The sequence below is a fragment of the Salmo salar genome, chromosome ssa10, assembly GCF_905237065.1.
Source record: "Salmo salar chromosome ssa10, Ssal_v3.1, whole genome shotgun sequence".
NCBI lineage: Eukaryota > Metazoa > Chordata > Actinopteri > Salmoniformes > Salmonidae > Salmo > Salmo salar.
The window spans coordinates 29,254,668-29,278,399 of NC_059451.1; the positions used below are offsets into that span (position 1 = coordinate 29,254,668).

Below are 23,732 nucleotides of genomic sequence, written 5' to 3' on the forward strand. Positions count from 1 at the left end.
CACGTTTACTGCATTTAAAATAAAAGTTGCATTGTGAATCATATTTCGCTAGGCGCACTTGTCCTCCCTCTACACTCAGCACATACACTATATGTACAAAAGTATGTGGACACCCCTTCAAATTAATGGATTTGGCTATTTCAGCCACACCCGTTGCTGACACGTGTATAAAATTCGAGCACACCGCCATGCAATCTCCATAGAGAAACATTGGTAGTAGAATGGCCTTACTGAAGAGCTCAATGACTTTCAACTTGGCACTGTCATAGGATCCCACCTTTCCAACAAGTCATTTTCTCAAATTTCTGCCTTGCTAGAACTCCCACAGTCAACTGTAAGTGCTGTTATTGTGAAGTGTAAACGTCTAGGAGCAACAACGGCTCAACCGTTCATGCTAGGCCCCTTAGTTCCAGTGATGGGAAATCTTAACGCAACAGCATACAATGACATTCTAGACGATTCTGTGCTTCCAACTTTTTGGCAACAGTCTGGGGAAGGCCTTTCCAGTTTCAGCATGACAATGCCCCGTGCACAAAGCGAGCTCAATACAGAAATGGTTTGTCGAGATCGGTGTGGAAGAACTTTGACTCGCCTACACAAAGCCCTGACCTCAACCCCATCGATCACCTTTGGGATGAATTGGAACTCCGACTGGGAGCCAGGCCTAATCGCCCAACAACAGTTCCCGACCTCACTAATGCTCTTGTGGCTGAATAGAAGCAAGTCCCCGCAGCAATGTTCCAACATCTAGTGGAAAGCCTTCCCAGAAGAGTGGAGGCTGTTATAGCAGCAAAGGGGGGACCAACTCCATATGAATGCCCATGATTTTGGAATGAGATTTTCGACAAGCAGGTGTCCGCATACTTTTGGTAAGTGAGTGGTGGATACTGGATATGGTATGAGACTATGAGTAAAGTGTAATTACATAAATCTCATCAGGCTCTTTTGTAATCTCTCTGTGGAGTGTCACAATAACCGAGTAGGCAGCAGAGTTTCACCAACATGCCATGGCTCTTAAGTGACTGCAAAAAGTGTTCTCTCTCCACTGCTGACACAGTGGTTATGAACAATTACTGAAAAATGTGTCGGCTGACAATGAATAATGGATACAGGCTCAGCGCTGACCTCCTTGTGAATTTGGCTGTAAATTGAATCTTTATGGGGGTCCCTAAAAAGCAACTCCGAAAATAACTTGGCATTGCGTTGCTGTCGCAAGTAGTATTTCTCTTTAAGCTGCTCACAGTCAACCCTGCTGAGTTGGGCTTTGCATCACTGATGAGCAGCTGAAAGGCCCTCCACCCATTTTGAATACATGCATTGCATATCTCCATTTTCACTGTTGTGGAACTAAGTTGAAGTTTATAGTTGACTACAGTTTTTATGTTAAACAGACATGAGTGATGAGAGACATAGCCACTGTACCTCTAAAGCATGTGTCAAACTCATTCCATGGAGGGCTGAGGTACACCCTTGTACACCCTTGTACTTCATTGATTAATTAAGGGCACTGATTAATAAGGAACTCCCCTCACCTGGTTGTCTAGGTCTTAATTGAAAGGAAAAACCAAAAACTCGCAGACACTCGGCCCTCCATGGAATGAGTTTGACAGCCCTGCTCTAAAGGTATGCATTGCCTGAGAAGAGCTACCCTGGCCTGATTTACAGGGCTGGGAATGAAAGGGAGAGTACAGGCTAGGGTTGAATGGCGGGAACCCAGTTACCAAGATTTACTGGGATTTACCGCCCATAACCATAAAATCAAATCAAATTGTATTTGTCACATGCCCCGAATACAATTGTAGACCTTACTGTGAAATGCTTACTTACAAGCCCTTAACCAACAATGCAGTTTTAAGAAAGATAAGAGTTAAGAAACTATTTACTAAATAAACTAAAGTTAAAAAAAGTAACACACTAAAATAACAATAACAAAACTATATATAGAGAGGGTACCGGTACCCAGTCAATGTGTGGGGGTACATGTACCACTCTCTTTTCCCGGGATAAATAACTGCAAAAAAAACCGGTAAATTATAATAAATTATGTATATGAACAGCATGGCATGAAATGGAACAGTTAAATTATATGCAATGTCTAAATATGGTTTCTCTCCGGCCTCTGCATGATGAATTATCAACGCTCAGGGTGTGGACAGACAGCTCATCTCAGTATGGAGTGCAGTTCACAACGCATGTAGACCTATCATCTCATCATGGTAACTTTTTGTCTTTGTTTCTAGTGACAGGTAGACCTACATTTGCTGCAGCATTGCCTACAGAAATATAAAGACCGAATAAACATCTAATTTATCCATCTCCACCTGGCTTTCAGGGGTCACCTTATTTTTTATTGTAAAGATGTTTGGTTTTTAATTGCAGCTGCAGAGTTTTAAAACAGCCTATCACTTGAATACCGTTGCTTTAAATCAGTGCACAGGCGAGCACTTACTGGCAGTCTTTCTCTCTCTCCATCAACTCAAATTGCATCCAAAATAGATAATCCTGTTCTAGATTGATATATAGCCCAAATATAAACTCACCAAAAAAAGAAACGTCCTCTCACTGTCAACTGCATTTATTTTCAGCAAACTTAACATGTGAAAATATTTGTATGAACATAACAAGATTCAACAACTGAGACAAAAACATTTCTGGGGGAATGGCCCTAGCCCTCACCCTCCGATCCAACAGGTACCAGACGTGCTCAATGTCATTGAACAAGCATGGTAAACAGTGTTTAAACCCTTTACAATGAAGATCTGTGAAGTTATTTTGATTTTTACGAATTATCTTTGAAAGACAGGGTCCTGAAAAAGGGATGTTTCTTTTTTTGCTGAGTTTAGATGTCCTAGACCAGGGGTTCCCAGACTTTTTCAGTAGGGGTCCCCCTTCCACCATTGTTGAACATCTTGCGAATTTTGCAGGTTTAAAGCTTATTTCCTGCAATTCTACACATTTTGTCATGGGGTGTAAAGAAAGTTTTGCAGTTTTAAAGCACATTTTCTTGCAATTCTATACATTTTGCCATATCTAATGTGTATTCATGTGATATTTGAGTGACAAAAAAATTACAACAATATCTATGGGCTAAAAAAACTAAAAAACAAAATAGCTATCTAAAGGTATTGTAGCGACCCGCACAGACAGTTGTGGGTTATGTGTTAGGCTATTAGTGGGTTGTGTCGTACTTACCAGTGTTCGCGGGGTCATGCCAATCAACCTGCTATCTGCCAATCACGGGAATGCCTGGAATGTTCTGATACCGGGCAGCCTGGTGGTTGGTGGAGTGGCGTGAAGGGGGGTTGGGCAGGGGGATGGAGCATTGGAAGTTAAGACCGAGTTTAGCCATTGTTCTCTCTCTTACGTCTGGGCTTCACAAGAGAAGGTCACGGTTCGTTTGTAGTGTACCTTTCATTTATTTGGCGTGGGCTACGGCCAAACAGTAGCCTGTGTTAAGTTGTGTTAATAAACCGTCCATTCGTTAACTCCATCCTCTGTCTGGACAATTGTTCCTTCATGATCTAGTCAGGTCATTACAGTATGCAATGACTAACATGAAATGTCACCTTGTGCATTCTACTATTACAACTTTCCAGAGTAAGTTTAAAGCAGGACTGAGTTACCAATACATATATATATATATATACAGTACCAGTCAAAAGTTTCAACACACCTACTCATTCCAGGGTTTTTCTTTATTTTTACTATTTTCTACATTGTAGAATAATAGTGAAGACATCAAAACTATGAAATAACACATATGGAATCATGTCCTAACCAAAAAAGTGTTAAACAACTGTAATATATTTTATGTTTGAGATTCTTCAGTAGCCACCCTTTGCCTTCATGACAGCTTTGCACACTCTTGGTATTCTCTCAACCAGCTTTATGAGGTAGTCACCTGGAATGAATTTCAATTAACAGGTGTGCCTTGTTAAAAGTACATTTGTGGAATTTCTTTCCTTCTTAATGCATTTGAGCCAATCACAACCAATCAGTTGTGTTGTGACAAGGTAGGAGTGGTACCAAATACAGAAGATATTTGGTAAAAACACAAAGTACATATTATGGCAAAAATAGCTCAAATAAGCAAAGAGAAACGACAGTCTATCATTACTTTAAGACATGAAGGTCAGTCAATCTGGAAAATGTCAAGAACTTTGAATGTTTCTTCAAGTGCAGTCGCAAAAACCATCAAGCGCTATGATGAAACTGGCTCTCATGAGGACCCCCACAGAAAAGGAAGACCCAGAGTTACCTCTGCTGCAGAGGTTAGAAATTGCAGCCCAAATAAATGCTTCACAGAGTTCAAGTAACAGACACATCTCAACATCAACTGTTCAGGGGAGACTGCTTGAATCAGACCTTCGTAGTGGCCAGGAACTTTAATGCAGGGAAACTTAAATCGGTTTTACCAAATTCCCACAGCATGTTAAATGTGCAAGGGGAGGGATATAAATTCTAGACCTGTCACGCCCTGATCTGTTTCACCTGTCCTTGTGATTGTCTCCTACCCCTCCAGGTGTTGCTTATTTTCTCAGGTGTATTTTCTCCTGCTTTTTCTATTCTCTTTTTGCTATTCCTCCCGGTTTTGACCCTTGCCTGTTTCTGGACTCTGTAGCCACCTGCCTGACCATTCTGCCTGCCTTGACCTCGAGCCTGCCTGCCACTCTGTACCTCCTGGACTCTGAACTGGTTTTGACCTTTTGCCTGTCCACGATCATTCTCTTGCCTACCCTTTTGGATAATAATAAATATCAAAGACTCAAACCATCTGCCTCCCCTTTTCTGCATCTGAGTCTCGCCTTGTGCTCTTATAAGACTACCTTTAGTCCACACACAGAGACGCGTACAAAGCTCTCCCGCGCCCCCCATTTGGCAAATCTGACTATAATTCTATCCTCAAGATTCCTGCTTACAAGCAAAAATTTAAGCAGGAAGCACCAGGTCAATAAAAAAGTGGTCAGATGAAGCAGATGCTAAGCTACAGGACTGTTTTGCTAGCACAGACTGGAATATGTTCAGGTATTCTTCCGATGGCATTGAGGAGTACACCACATCAGTCACTGGCTTCATAAATAAGTGCATTGATGACGTCCTCCCCTCAGTGACTGTACATACATACCCCAACCAGAAGCAATTGATTACAGGCAACATCCGCACTGAGCTAAAGGGTAGAGCTGCCGCTTTCAAGGAGCAGGACTCTAACCCAGAAGCTTATAAGAAATCCCGCTATGCCCTCCAACAAACCATCAAACAGGCAAAGCGTCAATACAGGACTAAGATCAAATCGTATTGCACCGGCTCCAACGCTCGGCGCATGTGGCAGGGCTTGCAAACTACAAAGGGAAGCACAGCCGAGAGCTACCCAGTGACACAAACCTACCAGACAAGCTAAATTACTTCTATGCTCGCTTCGAGGCAAGTAACACTGAAACCTGCCTGAGAGCATCAGCTGTTCTGGACAACTGTGTGATCACACCCTCCACAGCCGATGTGAGTAAGACCTTTAAACAGGTCAACATTCACAAGGGCCAGACGGATTACCAAGATGTGTACTCCGAGCATGCGCTGACCAACTGGCAAGTGTCTTCACTGACATTTTCAACCTCTCCCTGTCTGAGTCTGTAATACCAACATGTTTCAAGTAGACCACCATAGTCCCTGGGCCCAAGAACACTAACCTGTTAGGGCTAGGGGGCAGTATTTGCACGGCTGGATAAAAAAATGTACCCGATTTAATCTGGTTACTAATCCTACCCAGTAACTAGAATATGCATATACTTATTATATATGGATAGAAAACACCCTAAAGTTTCTAAAACTGTTTGAATGGTGTCTGTGAGTATAACAGAACTCATTTGGCAGGCAAAACCCTGAGACAGATTCTGACAGGAAGTGGATACCTGATGTGTTGTATTACCTTTAAACCTATGCCATTGAAAAACACAGGGGCTGAGGAATATTTTGGCACTTCCTATTGCTTCCACTAGATGTCACCAGCCTTTACAAAGTGTTTTGAGTCTTCTGGAGGGAGATCTGACCGAACAAGAGCCATGGAACGATGATGGCCCATTAGACACCTGGCGCGCGAGTTCATGTTGGGTACCCTCGTTCCAATACGTTATAAAAGAGAATGCATTCGTCCACCTTGAATATTATTCATGTTCTGGTTAAAAAAGGCCCTAATGATTTATGCTATACAACGTTTGACATGTTTGAACGAACGTAAATATATTTTTTCCCCTCGTTCATGAAGTGAAGTCCGGCGGGCTTAGATCATGTGCTAACAAGACGGAGATTTTTGGACATAAATGATGAGCTTCTTTGAACAAAACTACATTCGTTATGGACCTGTGATACCTGGAAGTGACATCTGATGAAGAGAATCAAAGGTAATGGATTATTTACATAGTATTTTCGATTTTAGATCTCCCCAACATGGCGGCTAGTCTGTATCGCAACGCGTATTTTTCTGGGCGCAGTGCTCAGATTATTGCAAAGTGTGATTTCCCAGTAAGGTTATTTTTAAATCTGGCAAGTTGATTGCGTTCAAGAGATGTAAATCTATAATTCTTTAAATGACAATATAATATTTTACCAATGTTTTCTAATTTTAATTATTTAATTTGTGGTGCTGACTTGAATGCCGGTTATTGGAGGGAAACGATTTCCTGAACATCAACGCCACAGTAAAACGCTGTTTTTGGATATAAATATGAACTTGATAGAACTAAAAATGCATGCATTGTCTAACACAATGTCCTAGGAGTGTCATCTGTTGGAGATTGTAAAAGGTTAGTGCATAATTTTAGCTGATTTTATGGTTTTGGTGACGCCTGTCTTTGAATCGGCACAACATTACACACAACTCTTGTAAATGTACTGTCCTAACATACTCTAAATTTATGCTTTTGCCGTAAAACCTTTTTGAAATCGTAAAACGTGGTTAGATTAAGGAGATGTTTATCTTTCAAAGGGTGTAAAATAGTTGTATGTTTGAAAAATGTGAATTTTGACATTTATTTGGATTCAAATTTGCCGCTCTTGAAATGCACCTGCTGTTGATGGAGTGCACCACGGGTGGGACGCTTGCGTCCCACCTAGCCCATAGAGGCTAAGGTAACCTGCTTAAATGACTACCGACCCGTAGCACTCACGTCTGTAGCCATGAAATGTTTTGAAAGGCTGGTCATGGCTCACATCAGCACCATTATCATAGAAACCCTAGACCCACTCCAATTTGCATACTGCCCTAACAGATCCACAGATGATGAAATCTCTATTGCATTCCACACTGCCCTTTCCCACCTGGACAAAAGGAATACCTATGTGACAATGCTGTTCATTGACTACAGCTCAGCGTTCAACACCATAGTGCACTCAAAGCTCATCACTGAGCTAAGGACCCTGGGACTAAACACCTCCCTCTGCAACTGGATCCTGGACTTCCTGACGGGCCGCCCCCAAGTGGTAAGGGTAGGTAACAACACATCTGCCACGCTGATCTTCAACACGGGGGCCCCTCAGGGGTGCGTGCTCAGTCCCCTCCTGTACTCCCTGTTCACTCATGACTGCACGGCAAGGCACGACTACAACACCATCATTAAATTTGCTGATGACACAACAGTGGTAGGCCTGATCACCGACAACGACGAGACAGCATATAGGGAGGAGGTCAGAGACCTGGCTGTGTGGTGTCAGGACAACAACCCTCTCCCTCAATGTGATCAAGACAAAGGAGAGAATTGTGGACTACAGGAAAAGGAGGACCGAGCACACCCCCATTCTCATCGATGGGGCTGTAGTGGAGCAGGTTGAGAGCTCGGTCTCTGACCGCAAGACACTACAGAGGGTAATGTGTATGGCCCGTACATCACTGGGAAAAAGCTTCCTGCCATCCAGGACCTCTATACCAGGCGGTGTCAGAGGAAGGCCCTAAAAATTGTTAAAGACTCCAGCTACCCTAGTCATAGACTGTTCTCTCTGCTCTCGCATGGCAAGCGGTACCGGAGCGCCAAGTCTCGGTCCAAGAGGCTTCTAAACAGCTTCATTTTCCAAGCTGTTTAAAGTTACAGTCAGGTGTGTAGGTCTCCTTGCTCGCACACGCTTTTTCAGTTCTGCCCACAAATTTTCTATAGGATTGAGGTCAGGGCTTTGTGATGGCCACTCCAATACCTTGACTTTGTTGTCTTTAAGCCATTTTGCCACAAGTATGCTTGGGGTCATTGTTCATTTGAAAGACCCATTTGCGTCCAAGCTTTAACTTCCTGACTGATGTCTTGAGATGTTGCTTCAATATATCCACCTAATTTTCCTTCTTCATGATGCCATCTATTTTGTGAAGTGCACCAGTCCCTCCTGCAGCAAAGCACACCCACAACATGATGCTGCCACCCCCGTGTTTCACGGTTGGGATGGTGTTCTTCGGCTTGCAAGCCTCCCCTTTTTCCTCCAAACGTAATGATGGTCATTATGGCTAAACAGTTCTATTTTTGTTTCATCAGACCAGAGGACATTTCTCCAAAAAGTACAATCTTTGTCCCCATGTGCAGTTGCAAACCGTAGTCTAGCTTTTTTATGGCGGTTTTGGAGCAGTGGCTTCTTCCTTGCTGAGCGGCCTTTGAGGTTATGTCGATATAGGACTCGTTTTACTGTGGATATAGATACTTTTGTACCTGTTTCCTCCAACAACTTCACAAGGTCCTTTGCTGTTGTTCTGGGATTGATTTGCACTTTTCGCACCAAAGTACGTTCATCTCAAGGAGACAGAACGTGTCTTCTTCCTGAGCTCTATGAAGGCTGCGTGGCCCGTGGTGTGTATACTTGCGTACTATTGTTTGTACAGATGAACGTGGTACCTTCAGGTGTTTGGAAATTGCTCCCCAGGATGAACTAGACTTGTGGAGGTCTACAATTTTTTCTGAGGTCTTGGCTGATTTCTTTTGATTTTCACATAATGTCAAACGAAGAAGCACTGAGTTTGAAGGTAGGCCTTGAAATACATCCACATGTACATCTCCAATTGACTCAAATGAGGTCAATTAGCCTATCAGAAGCTTCTAAAGCATGACATCATTTTCTGGAATTTTCCAAGCTGCTTAAAGGCTCAGTCAACTTAGTGTATGTAAACTTCTGACCCACTGGAATTGTTATACAGCGAATTATAAGTGAAATAATCTGTCTGTAAACAATTGTTGGAAAAATGACTTGTGTCATCCACAAAGTAGATGTCCTAACCAACTTGCCAAAACTATAGTTTGTTAACAAGAACTTTGTGGAGTGGTTGAAAAACAAGTTTTAATGACTTTAACCTAAGTGTATGTCAACTTCCGACTTCAACTGTATATACAGTATGTATTGTATAACGGCACAATCATTTGGTCTTTTTTGGGCTCATTAAATGTATTTAATGTATGGCTCATCAGGCTCAGGTAGCATCAGGCTCGAATTTTCTATCAAAGCTCGAGTCAATTCGAAACATAGGCCTATTTATATGCTTTATAATGCTTTTGAATGACACTTCTGGTTTTGGCTGGAATTTCCTGGGTTACCTGGGAGAAAAGTTATTTATTCTCAAGATGGAACATTTGTAAAATACTAGGAAAATATTCAACCCTAGTACAGGCATGGTGTAGGAATAGCATGGAAGGGATGGATGCAAACGTCATGACGACCGAGAACTAACATCAATATCCTTTTAGCCTAAACTAAATAGAGAATTGGCAACTTTGGTGATAAAATGTTAATAAAAAATGAAAAATTGTCATGATGTTTAGTAATTAAAGTTTATTGGGAAACCCTAGTACAGGCGGTGTGAGGAATACTGTCGCCCAAGGAGTTCTATGGACACTTTGATTGATTTTACAGAGACAAAAGGTGATGTAAGCATAATGAATAGTGTGGTTATGGAGGCAGGTTCTGTCTTGTGTTAAGAAAATGGCCTTTTACTTCACATTAGGCCTAGGTGTATGCGAGCGTGTGTGGGTGCATGCCTGCCTGTCTGCCTGCCTGCGTGTGTATGCACGTGAACTGAATGAATCAGTGTGTATGCGTGGTTGTGTGTGTTTTCCTACTGATGGATCTGTGTATATCTCAGTGGTCTTGTATTAGTTTCCTATTGATATCCACTCTTTCTGAAGTTGACATGAAGGGGTCTCATCTCCCCTGATACTGCCCCTGCTGAGAGCTTCTTCAGGTATCTATTCCAAACAGATCAATGTCTGGAGACCAAGGCTTCTATTGTGGCATTTCATCTTAGGACACTTCTTCATCTTGATTGACAACCTTGATCAAATATTAACTCCAAAAATGTTTGGAAAATATTCCTCTCTATGGACATAGAGGAGAGATACTGTCAAGTTCTTTCTGTGACCTCTGCAAGTTAAATGTAAGGTAACTGGGTTGAAATTAGTAATCAAGTGTGTATTTTACTTACATTTATTGTGCCAATTATCCTTGAGTAAACTTTGCTGACACTAGATTCATCAGAATGCTAAAAATATTCTGACACAGTCTCTCACTAGCACAGTGAGTGAGGCACTGAGGAGACCTTGGTTAAAATGTCATCTGAATGACAAATTGAATAGACTGGTATTCATGCAGGCAGTAACATGCCACAAATCAATTAATAGCCATGGAAAGCAGTTTTCTACAAAAGGCAGCTGTGATGACCAAAAATGTGTGGTTAATGAATAATGACACACCAGGAGAAAATACATTGATACACTGTAATAAGCGCTCAATTAAGTCATTTGAAATGAAGCAGGCTATTTACCAAATGTATCTGTTTCTGTTGAAATGGATCTCCCCCTCATATTTCCAGCAATAAATCGAGACAGAATTTTATTGGGGGCAAATTATGCATGTGAAATCAAGTACAATTTTATAGTTTCATAGAATAATTAGTGTGACATTTATACTGCATAATTGTTAAAGATGTGAAACCTCTCCTCCAGTCTACTGCCACCATGACTTTGAGCGTAAAGATTCAGGCAGACCTATGTTTCTGATTCTTAGTGGGCAGACGAATGCTGTGTTTCAACAGTTTAGCTTGGCACGATTGCAAATTCTTTCACAGGGTGAAAAACAACACTTGTGTGTGTGTGTGTGTGTGTGTGTGTGTGTGTGTGTGTGTGTGTGTGTGTGTGTGTGTGTGTGTGTGTGTGTGTGTGTGTGTGTGTGTGTGTGTGTGTGTGTGTGTGTGTGTGTGTGTGTGTTTTAGAGCATGGATTAAGGAAAGAGCACAACCCTCTTTGTCATGTTCTCACTCCACTCACTACGAGGTGCAATGGGTGGGGGGCTGAAGTGGTCAGAGAAGCGTGCTCTGTAGTCTAACATGTAGTCTAACATGCTTCTCTCCAGGACAGAGATGGGTTGATGAGAGATGCTTTTGCCTTGGCATATCAGCTCTCTCAGCTCTCCCATCAGTCTGCCTGGCTGCCTGGCCATGGCATTGCCACCTTCCTCCTCCCCCTAACCTCCACTCTTCTCCACTCTCCTCCGTCTTATCCCTTGTGAAATGGATTCACTCAGTTCATCCCAAGGTCCCCTGTGTGCATTAGGAGATATAATGCCCCAGTATGCTCTCTGTTCCTTTTGGTGGGACTTGCTTTTTTGCGTGTGTTTGTATGTGTGTGTGTGTTTGGTTGGAATCGCTGTGGAAATTGCATTCTTCTCCCATGCATTGCATGAACAGCTGTTTTTGTTGTGGTTGCCGTTGAGTACTTCTACAGTATGCACAATCGTGCTTTGTTCTCTGTGCCCAAGCTGCCCCTTGTTGCATTACAGGCAAACAAGGAGAGATGGAGAGAGAGAGGTGGAGAGAGAGAGAGCGAGAGAGGAGGAGGAGGAAAGAGAGGTGGAGAGAGAGAGAGATGTTGCATTACAGGTGAATGAAGAGAGAGAGAGGGAGAGAGAGAGAGAGAGAGAGAGAGAGAGAGAGAGAGAGGAGGAGTGAGCTGGTGAGAGGGGTGTTAGGTGGATACACTCAAACAAAGAGCAGGGACTGAGGGAACACTCTTTGTTTTGTAATGTGTGCTTTTATAGTTCATTTCTTCCCACACACCCTGGATTTCTGACAATGTCACATTGGGAGCAGGGTAATCACAGCTCTCGCCTGATATCTCCTCCATCACACAGTCCACTGAGGCTTTTTACTGGAGATGGAAAGGCACTTAAACCTATTTCTCTCTGGAGCTCAAAGAGACTTGGGCACCTAATGGAATCTTCTTCCCCCTAATCCAGGGCATTCTTCACATGTGCTTAAAAGCAAAATGTTTACTTGTGGACAATTGTTATCCCAGTTTAAGTGCCAGCTTTCTGTGAGCCCATGTAATTCTCCTCTGTCAATATTCTTCACAGCCAAATGCCCTCTGTGAAGTATTTTACCCCCAAATAGTCTCATTTTCAGTTGGTATAAAGGCTTTAAGATGCTTTTCAAACAGTTTACTGCTTATTGGGCTATTTAACATGATCTAATTATTTTAATAGAATGGAATCAGCTTTGTTTTGTTATTTATGTTATACATTCAATGGACTCTGTAGAGAGAATTCTCAGATGTGGTACACAGCCTAACATGTCCTGGTTGCTGTGCCTTCAGAGCCTGTGACTCTCTGGGGCCAGGGTAGAAATCCCATTAACAGCATCTATGCATCTTAGTGCCAACACCAGTACACATCAGTCCACTCTGTGGCCTCACCAGACTTGCATATTGCACCAAATATGCATATGAGCCAGGGCCAGGTGGACTTCATGCTCTCTCTCATTTCTTCCTTCTCAAAGAAAGGCTGTAAATATAATGTTCTCTTCATCACCTGATAGGAAATTAGGTGTAATGACTGTCGTAGCGAGGGGACCAAAGCACAGCGTGTTGAGTGCTCATAATGACTTTTTATTTTAACACAGAACACTAAAGAAAATAAGAAACGCGAAAACGATCAGCTCACAGTTCTGTCAGGTACATAGATTAAACAGAATACAACTACCCACAAACACAGGTGGAAAAAAACCCTACTTAAGTATGATCTCCAATTAGAGACAACGAGGACCAGCTGCCTCTAATTGGAGATCATCCCAAAAAACAACAACATAGAAATAGAAAACTAGAACTAAACATAGATATAGAAAACAGAAAAACACAAAACACCCCCTGTCACGCCCTGACCTACTCTACCATAGAAAATGACATCTTACTATGGTCAGGACGTGACATTAGGATTTAAGTGAAAGATGTGTTGCTCTCTTTTTCCTGGTTGTTTATTATGTGATATATGGGATTTTTACTATGCCTTAAAACATGCAAAATGCATACGGCCCCTTTTCCATTTTAACAGTCCTCGATGAATATTTATGAACATTATTCTAGATACAGGTCTGTCTGCTCCTCCACTGTAGCAATTCTTCACAATTGTGCATTTGTGTTTCATTCCATTATCCATTGTTTTAGTGATATGATCACGACATGGAAGTGTTTTGATTTGAGCAAGGAATCAAATGTTGTTGTAGCTTACAGGCATGTCTAGCATGGCCACTAAGGTATCCATCACTTCCCCCCCTCTGCCATTGTAACATCCACCAACAAAAATGTCCTTTAAAGTTAAATGTCACATGAAATGAGAATCTATATATGAGTTCTATCTGAGATGTTGTTGTTTTATGACTTGTGCATCTTGTAACCCTGCTGGTCATTTGTCTCCCCAAGGTGGCCGTGACATTTGCTTTGGGGTCAGAAGTTCAACAGGAGACCACAAATGACTTCAGCCAAATTGGTAAACCTTTCCTAATGGGCACCGTTGCACTGGGTAAGAACGAACATACACTACTCTGTTTGTGAGTTCCTCCTGCTCCACCTCCACCTCCATCACATAGAACAAAAACACATAGTGAGGGAGAACAGAACACAGATGTTTGTCCCCTCTTAGACATTTGAAGAATGTCAAGAAGAGAGAAAAACATTGTTTTATGTTGCCATAGGTGTGTGGAGAAGTGCTGGAGGTTGGAGAGGCTCCTTTGCAGTGGTAATTGTGAGGAGAGTTGTATGTTTCCTGAACAGTTAATGGAGGTGCTTGGATTACCCTGGCTGTCGCTCTGACAGTGGATGTGGGAGCAGATGGAGCGAGTGGAAATCACACTCTTCTTTCTCTCCCGCCTTCACCCTCTCTATTTGTCTCTCTCTCGCTCTCTCTCTCATTTGTCTCTGTCTCGCCCCCTTTCTTTCTCACTCTCACTCTCTCATCTCTTTGTCTCGTCCCTCTCCTCTCTCTCTCTCTCTCTCTCTCTCTCATTTGTCTCTTCGTCTCACCCCCTCTCCCTTTCTCTCTCTCTCTCTCTCTCTCTTTCATTTGTCTCTTTGTCTCGCCCCCCTCTCTCGCTCTCTCACGTCTCTTCGTCTCACCCCCCTCTCTCTCTCTCCATCTCTCTCTCTCTCATTTGTCTCTGTCTCGCCCCCCCCTCTCTCTCACTCTCTCTCACTCTCTCTCGTCTCTTCGTCTCGTCCCCCTCGCTCTCTCCCTCTCTCTCATTTGTCTCTACGTCTCGCCCCCCTCTCTCTCTCAATCTCACTCTCATCTCTTCGACTCGTCCCCTCTCACTCTCTCTCTCTCATTTGTCTCTTCGTCTCGCCCCCTCTCTCTCTCTCTCTCTCTCTCTCTCTCTCTCTCTCATTTGTCTCTTTGTCCTGCCCCCCCTCTCTCTCTCTCGCTCTCTCTCGTCTCTTCGTCTCATCCCCCTCTCACTCTCACTCTCTCTCTCGTCTCTTCGTCTCATCCCCCTCTCACTCTCACTCTCTCTCTCGACTCTTCGACTCGTCCCCCTCTCTCTCTCCCTCTCTCTCTCATTTGTCTCTTTGTCTCGCCCATCCCCCCTCTCGCTCTCATTTGTCGCTTCGTCACGCCCCCCTCTCTCTCTCGCTCTCTCTCTCTCCATCTCTCTTTCTATCATTTGTCTCTTCGTCTCCCCCGTCTCTCTCTCGTCTCTTCGTCTTGTCCTCCTCTCTCTCTCTCTCTCTCTCTCTCTCTCTCTCTCACTTTCTCTCTCTCTCTCGACTCTTCGACTCGTCCCCATCTCTCTCTCTCTCTCTCTCTCTCTCTCTCTCTCTCTCTCTCTCTCTCTCTCATTTGTCTCTTTGTCCTGCCCCCCTTTCTCTCTCTCTCTCTCTCTCTCTCTCTCTCTCTCTCTCTCTCTCTCGCTCTCTCTCATTTATCTCTTCGTCTCACCCCACCCCCCTCTCTCTCTCCCGTCTCTTTGTCTCTCCCCTCGCTCTCTCTCCAATCTGGTTAATTGGTTAGTACATTGAGAGTGGCGAGGTCTTGGTGGCTGCGAGCCCTGAGCCACCTGGGACTGGTGTCTAAAGAGCAAATAAGCCCTGGGAGTTGGAGTGGAGGGAGTCTCATTTACAGCGCGCTCTCCTCTCTGCAGCCCTCCTCTGACACCTTCCTCAGCAAAGCTGTTAGCTTACCGCTGCTTTGTCAGTGTCCCAGAAGCCTTTGTTGAGTGTCTGCGCTCCTAATGGGCTGTTGCTTTTAAAGAGTCAGAGGGCAGCCTTTTGCTTACAGTGAGCGTTGAGTACTGCTACTCACAGCTACTCACAGCTACATCCACAGACCTGTCTATGTGTTGACTGGGTTTGATGTGATGCTGTTCAAGCAAGCGGGACAGAGAACACAGTACATACACAGTAAAGATAGTAATGGTATACTATACAATATGTATGTGTTTATTGATAGAACAAAAGCTGTATAGTGGTTGTGTGGATAGTTCTATATTTCTATGATAGCGGCGGTTGAGCGGTCCCCATAGGGTTCTGGTGCTTTGTTTATTTGTCTAAAACTAATGATAAGCCCGAGGGGAAAACAGTGCAAATTACAGGCCTCTTACCTTTCTCATTCTGCCATCTGCTGCAATATAGGGCTTTAATCCCCTGCCTCTATTTCATATTTTCATAGTTTTGTACTTTGTAAAGTGAAAACAGACCCAAGTCTACTGTGCCAGCACAATTCAAATTCTAAACAGTATAACTGTGATAAGCGGTTACACTGTTGCTTACTGTAGTATGAGTGGATTATCAGAAATCGTCTCATTTTAAATCAAATGTGTTCAAAGGAAGTATGGTGTCGCTTACTGTCGTGATATCTTTGCAGGAGGTATTGTCAACGTGATGCCTCTCCTGTTCTCAGAAATATCTCACAACAAGACACAGGTATTATGGATTTGCATTATTTTATTGTGTTTGCACACACATTTGATTCACAGTACTTTCTAGGTGAAATTCTACCTGACATAACTCTAGAGAGTTTAAACATTGAGATAATTGTGCCTATCAGCATAAACTGCACACCAATTGTGCAGCCATCCACCATTAGAACAGGGACCAGGATGCCACTGCTATGTAGGGCTGAAATGGCCCTCCTCCATTGAGCTCATTGTGTTGTGGTAGGGAGCCAGCAGTCTCCATTAGAGCGGTTTCCCCCTGCACAGCATGTAGCCCAGCATAGAGACCCATAGGATAATAGCTTCTATACAAGGGGTCCGTCACACACATGTCCTAGGTAGCAAAGGTCTGGATAGATATTGTCATTTTTCGGCATAGTAACAAACCCCCAACTCGCGACCCATGCAACCCCAAACTGTTCAAACTTTTCACACCCCCTCTTGATGGCAGAGAGAAAAATTAGCAGGTTTAAAGCTTATTTCCTGCAATTCTCCACACTTTACATCCGGATCCGGCCCGTGGTCTGCCTATTGATAATGGCTGTTCTATACTATCCTCTTATAGTGGAGCAGACAGCACTCCATCCACACTTAGAGGAATTTAGCTGATTGCATTGACTGTCATGTGCTGTTGATGTTGACTGGCTCTTTCAATAATCTCTATATGTAGATCATGTGGTTCAGAAGAGTCATACTGGGAGGACTAGCCACATGCACCGTTCTGAATATATTATGGTAAGTGTTTTTCCCCACACTGTCTATGGCTTCGTTTACACAGGTAGCCCAATATTTATCTGTTGCCCAATTATTGTCAGAAGTGCTGATCTGACCAATTAGTGACAAAAAGAAAGATCAGAATTGGGCTGCCTGTGTAAACTTAGCCTAATAGCTTGATCAGTATTCTGGTCAATTACCTCCAATACAGGTGTGTATGAGGCACATGGTCCTACACAGTCACAGTGCCAATGTAGGACAATGTATTCAGGTAGATGATCACATATACTGTAACTAATGTCTTTGGTTGCCAAGGTGACGTGTAGACTCTCACGACATGTGAGTTGTCCCAGGAAGTGGTTGTGGTACTGTGTAAATCGTACAGGCCTAGTACCAGCCCCCCTCTGTCCCTGCTGGTTTGATGTCTGCTCTCCATGACAGATGGTACTAGTACAACCCAGTGAGTCCCAATATGATATGCTCCAGTAAGACTGGCACCACCTCAGACCACAGAGATGCCCAGTAAAATGAGTCAGTCTCCTGTTTTTTCCACAATGTAAATGTCTGCAGCAGCAACATTGGAACAGACAAAGCGGGAAGGAGTGGGGGCTTCAGACGGGCACTGGAGTGTTGTTTTCTTTGATGTCTCTCTCACTAAAATATTGCCAAAGTTTTTCAAAAGGGCCTCCGTTGCATCTAATCATGTGTAAAGAACCTATTGAGTTTGCAATCAGTGCTTTGTTACTCGAGAGAGAGTGAAAGCAATTATGTTGAAGCAGATGAAATGAAAGGAGTTTGATCCAGGAGATAAACTCCCATCAGCCACTGGAGTTGGAGCTGGGCTGCTGATTCGCCAGCAGTAGACTTTTCCCTCTTAACCCGTCGTTTATTATCCTCCATCCCACCACATTTAACATTCAACAACCATACTAGATTTTCTGACATCTTAGTATAGATGTAAAAAAAAAAGATTCCAAAATACAGAGCAGAAGGAAAGAGAAGGATAAAGACAGAAAGGATAGACAACATAACAAGAGTGGCAGCCAAACCTTTTAGTAAAATTGGACAAAAACACTAAATGGCACTATACAGTCAGTACTTGCTGTGTTCTAATAACTATTATTATTAAAACTTATTGTATTGCCAATAATTCATTACACAACACAGTAATTGTATTTTGTATATTTTATAGTACACAGAAAAAGGTGGTTGATTACATTGGGTATTCTAATGAACCAAGTATTTTGTGCTGTCCCTCTTTTTGTTTTATGCCTGCACAGGCTATATATTTAACTTTGTATATTACTGTTTGGTTCAGCAATCTTATGCTCGGCATCCAGTAGTTCTTGCCTACGCAGAACTTTATTTGATTTGCTATATTTGTTCCATCCGTATTTGTTTATTTGGTGCTGGTGATTACCGTTTTATTTAACTGCGCTCTGCTTGGCCCATTCATTCTCCAGAGGCGTCAGTCTCACGCGGCACTCTTAGCAATCATTTTAGCGCTGTTGCCACTGTGAAGTTTATCTCTCCTGTCGGCACCCATCACTTCTTTCAACACGGTAACATATTCTCTGTCTGCTTCATTTGCATCCCGCAAATTGGCTGCATCTGGTCTTTTGATGACAAAAGAGAAGTTAATCAGAACAGCTCGAGCCACTCTCCTTGCATCTCCTTTTCCTCCACACAACAACACCACCAACAACATCACCACCAACAACAACTTCACCAACAACACCACCACCAGCAACAACATCACCAACAACACCACCAACAACAACAACAACATCACCAACAACAACACCACCAACAACATCACCACCAACAACAACTTCACCAACAACACCACCACCAGCAACAACATCACCAACAACACCACCAACAACAACAACAACATCACCAACAACAACACCACCAACACCACCACCAACAACAACACCACCAACAACATAACCAACAACAACATCACCAACACAAACAACAACACTACCAACACCACCAACAACAACAACACCACCAACAACATAACCAACAACACCACCAACACCACCAACAACACCACCACCAACAACAACAACACCACCAACAACAACATCACCAACCCAAACAACACCAACAACACTACCAACAACATCACCAACAACAACACCAACACCACCAGCAACACCACCAACAACACCACCACCACCAACAACAACACCACCAACAATACTACCAACAACAACATCACCAACAACAACAACAAAATCACTAACAACACCAACAACAACAATACCAACAACAATACCACCAACAACATCACCGACACCAACATCACCAACAACAACAACACCACCAACAACAACACCAACAACATCACCAACAACAACAACACCACCAACATCACCAACAACATCACCACCAACAACAACACCAACAACATCACCAACAACATCACCACCAACAACAACACCAACAACATCACCAACAACAACACCACCAACAACAACACCAACAACATCACCAACAACAACACCACCAACAACAACACCAACAACATCACCAACAACAACACCAACACCACCAGCAACACCACCAACAACACCACCACCACCAACAACAACACCACCAACAATACTACCAACAACAACATCACCAACAACAACAACAAAATCACTAACAACACCAACAACAACAATACCAACAACAATACCACCAACAACATCACCGACACCAACATCACCAACAACAACATCACCACCAACAACAACACCAACAACATCACCAACAACAACAACACCAACAACATCACCACCAACAACAACACCAACAACATCACCAACAACAACACCAACAACATCACCAGCAACACCAACAACATAACCAACAACATCACCAACAACAACAACACCAACAACAACACACCTCATCAGCGCCAATAGGATGCATAATATTGATCTCAAACTGTACAGATCCACTAGTCACTCATTATGTGGAGGAACATTGTCTTTCCAATCTGTGACTGGAATTGGGATCATGTGTCATATGGCAGGACTATCTTTAAATACCACTTCCACAGAGACTCACATATAATTGAATTACCTGTAGTTTGAGACAAATGTCCTGATGTTCTGTTTGGTAATGCGTCAATAAGCGGTTAATGGTTTTGAGTTGGACTGACACACACACACACACACACACACACACACACACACACACACACACACACATACTTCCTTAAATTCATTGTAGTTCATCCAAGCTGGAGTTAACGTTATTTGCAGCTTTTTCATTCAACTCCTTCCTGGATGCTCTTGGCCTAACTTGACATCTTGGTAAGCAATTTCCTCACCACCCATTTGTCAGACCATCATTTTGATGTATAATTATCACCCTGAACATAATTCTTTAGTGCAGCCTATTCGGAGCAAGAGAACAGTGGAATAAAATAGAAATGGTCTTATGTTGGGCTTGCTCAAGCATAGTCACAACAAATGAACAGATAAATCTCCACAGCCCTGCTCCTGGAGTGCAGAAATCAACAGTTGGAGGTGTTGTCCATTCCTGTCTTTGTATACCCTGTGTTCTGCCCCTTGTGTCCAACCAATGATTATTAAGCATATTTCAGTTTATGTTTTTCATTTCAGTTCCTCCAAATGTCAGTAACACTTTATCCCAGCTTTGAGAGAAGACCCATTGTTTTTGTTTATATCTCAGCAATGTTCCTTTTTCATGTCCACGGTTAGCAATAGGATTTTTTTAAATTGTCTAATCTGTTTTTATTAAATATGCATGATTTGGGGTAAAACATTTTTTGGAATAATTAGACTAGGGTGAGTTGTTTGTGTCACCAATGGTTAATTTCTGTGGGTTTTTGGCAGAGGAGGGTGATGGCTGTGGCATGAGTCTGTTGACACTTTCCCAGCTGTTGTAGCCGGGCCCGGGATATGCCATGCCATCCAGGCTGCAGGCCCTGTGTTGTGTTGGTTGTTTATTAATGTCATCGCCCTGCCCTGTATGTCCCCACCCATGCTCATGGCTTCCCAACACAGGCCAAGCTACCACAGCCTGGGCCCTCTGCCAACCCTGTCCCTACACTGTGTTGTGTTCCTCACAGCCACTGCTGCATCAGACCCTGTCCCTGCCCACTGTCGCTGTCTAATTACTGCACTTACAGCATGGGGGAAACATCAGCCACACCGCCACCACTTTCCTGTCCACCACTTCCCATGAGTCAGCTCTGTAATGCATCTACTTTGTGAGTTTCGTTATCTATTTTAGATACTCCATCCTACTATCCAAGCCCCATTAGTCCATATCTAACTGGGAAAATAGTAAAGTGAATTAGCCATGAGGAAAGCTGGTGAATTTGATGGTAATAGAGCAATTTGTTTTGAAGGGAATGATCAGCTGCACCACAGCAATCAACTGTTTTAATTGCCATCACAGGATTTAAACTTAGCACTAAGGCTCCAGACAGTTTATGTAATATCAATCTTCTTTACCAATCTGTACCTTCCATCTTTGATTTACCCTAGACCAATAAGACCTGTGCCTTGAGCCACCTTGTAGAATGCACTTTCATCGCCTAGCATTCAGCTCCTTTGTCATCTCATAGGCATCAAAAAACTATTTCAAACAAATGATGCGGCTTATGCTCCCTGGTTTTGATTAAGTTTGCTTAAAGGTCCAATGCAGCCATTTTTTTCTCAATATGAAATCAAATTCTGGGTAACAATTAAGTACCTTACTATGATTATTTTCAATTCAAATGGTAAAAAATAAACAAAAGTATCAACTTAGAAAATATACATTTTTCAACCAACAATTTTATCTTGGACTTTCTGGGAGTGGTCTGAGTTATTGGCAGAGAAGTTTGGAAGTCTCTTTCTTATTTGTCTGATGTCGCGCCACCACAACAGGCTGACATTTCAGGTGGTCTTTTCAAACAGCTAAAAAGGTCATTATCATCTTTTTCACAATTTCACATTATTATTCCAACCTCATAGTGTGGAAAATATATAATATATATAAATCCCGTTTTTGACTACACTGGGCCTTTAAGGTAGACGGTGTCCTACAGTACGTGGCGAATAATTTAGTCATCAGCGTGCCAGCCGCAGTGTGAGCCGACGCCGGTGGCACTTCATTAATGAACACAGAGGCGAGTGTGGACTAATCATTGATCAACGGGAGAACGCCTACTGCGAAGACTGCCACTGATGAGCTATTGCAGTCCACTCGCGTGATTTGAAATGGGACCCCCCCTTTGTCACCTAGAGTACATCTAGAGAGCACGGCTCCAACAGCCAAGCAGTGAACCTCTGATAAACAGTCCCTAAGCCATCAAAGAACCACCCATTTCCATTAAACATGTCTATAAATCTGGGTATGTTTGAGAAGTGACACACTGATAGATGTAAGAGGGCATTTCACAATGTACCACTACAAGGCCCTCCACAGTTAAAGGGCCCATTAGGAGGCAGGACTGGAGTCATTAGAATGAATTGGACTTGTAATCATTTCTGACCATGGAAAGGTTATCACTGCGATATTTCCCCTCACATTTTAGATAGCATTGATCTGCAGGTCGTGTCAGGGAGCTCGGCTGACACAGGGTTTAAAGACTCAAACATTTAGGGGAGAGCCGGGACGAAAGTAACACGGGGCGAACTTAACGCCCATTTTCTAGATAAGACAGAAGCTAGAATGACGTAGTGAAGTCAGCATGTTCCTAATGAGGAGGATGAGCTCCCTGCAAAAAACATCCCAGTCCGACCATGTTTCACCAAGTTATCAACAAAAGGTAGTTTTAAGTGATGTAAGTAAAAAAACATACCCTGAAGTGTTTTTCAGTTGTACAGTTGTGTTTAGTTGTTTAAGGTTCCAAACATACGGTATGTCATTTTCTTAACGCATCTAGTGACTAAATGACAGCACAGGTTTCAAGTATCATGCTAGCTAGTCTTGGGTGTTAGTGTAACCGATGTGAAATGGCTAGTTAGTTAGCGGTGGTGCGCGCTAATAGCGTTTCAATCGGGTGACGTCACTCGCTCTGCGACCTGGAGTAGTTGTTCCCCTTGCTCTGCAAGGGCCGTGGCTTTTGTGGCGCGATGGGTAACGATGCTTCGTGGGTGTCAGTTGTTGATGTGTGCAGAGGGTCCCTGGTTCAAGCCCAGTTTGGGTCGAGGAGAGGGACGGACGCTATACTGTTACATTAGCCTGGGAGAAGTTACAGGAGAGACGGGTGGGACGATGACCTGGATGACCTGAAAAATAAATAAATAATAGTTTAAGCACAGGCCATTGTCTCCTCTAATTCATATTGCTTTTATAATGTTAGCAGAATATCAACAAGTGACTGAATGTTTGAAAATTATGTATAACATCATTAGAATTATGCCTTAAAACTGCAATATGTAATTTTTTGGGCAACCCAACCAAATTCACATAGAAGTCTCTGTTATAGATCTATCATACTCATTGAATGCAAGTCTAAGAAGCGATAGATCTTAGACAAACTTTTTTTTTGCGTCTTTTACTTACGGTTTTATACACCATTTTCAAACACCTGAAAATACAATATTTTTGGTTATTGAAAACATATTTCGCAGCAGTTTAGATAGTACAATGATTCTCTGCACTAAACATTGCTTGTTTTGAAATTAGGCTAACTATTCGAATTTTTGTGATTTCTGCGTATTGCATCTTTAATCAATTGACTTGATGGATCAGATTCTCACATAATATTTTATTGACAGATTAGTGGTTAAAAATGTTTATCTTTATGATTCTGGGGGTTAATTACCTTGTGTCAAGCCATGGAAAT

At 42.7% G+C, this 23,732-nt stretch overlaps 1 protein-coding gene across 1 annotated transcript in view; it reads left to right on the forward strand.

Moving 5' to 3' along the window:
* si:ch211-51h4.2 (uncharacterized) overlaps positions 1–23,732 on the forward strand; it is a 107,974-nt gene that overhangs the window by 52,840 nt on the left and 31,402 nt on the right. The window contains exons 9-11 of the mRNA XM_014216738.2: positions 13,704–13,803; positions 16,141–16,199; positions 16,881–16,945. Of these exons, the coding sequence (XP_014072213.2) occupies positions 13,704–13,803; positions 16,141–16,199; positions 16,881–16,945 (224 nt within the window). The remainder of the gene's footprint in view (positions 1–13,703; positions 13,804–16,140; positions 16,200–16,880; positions 16,946–23,732) is intronic.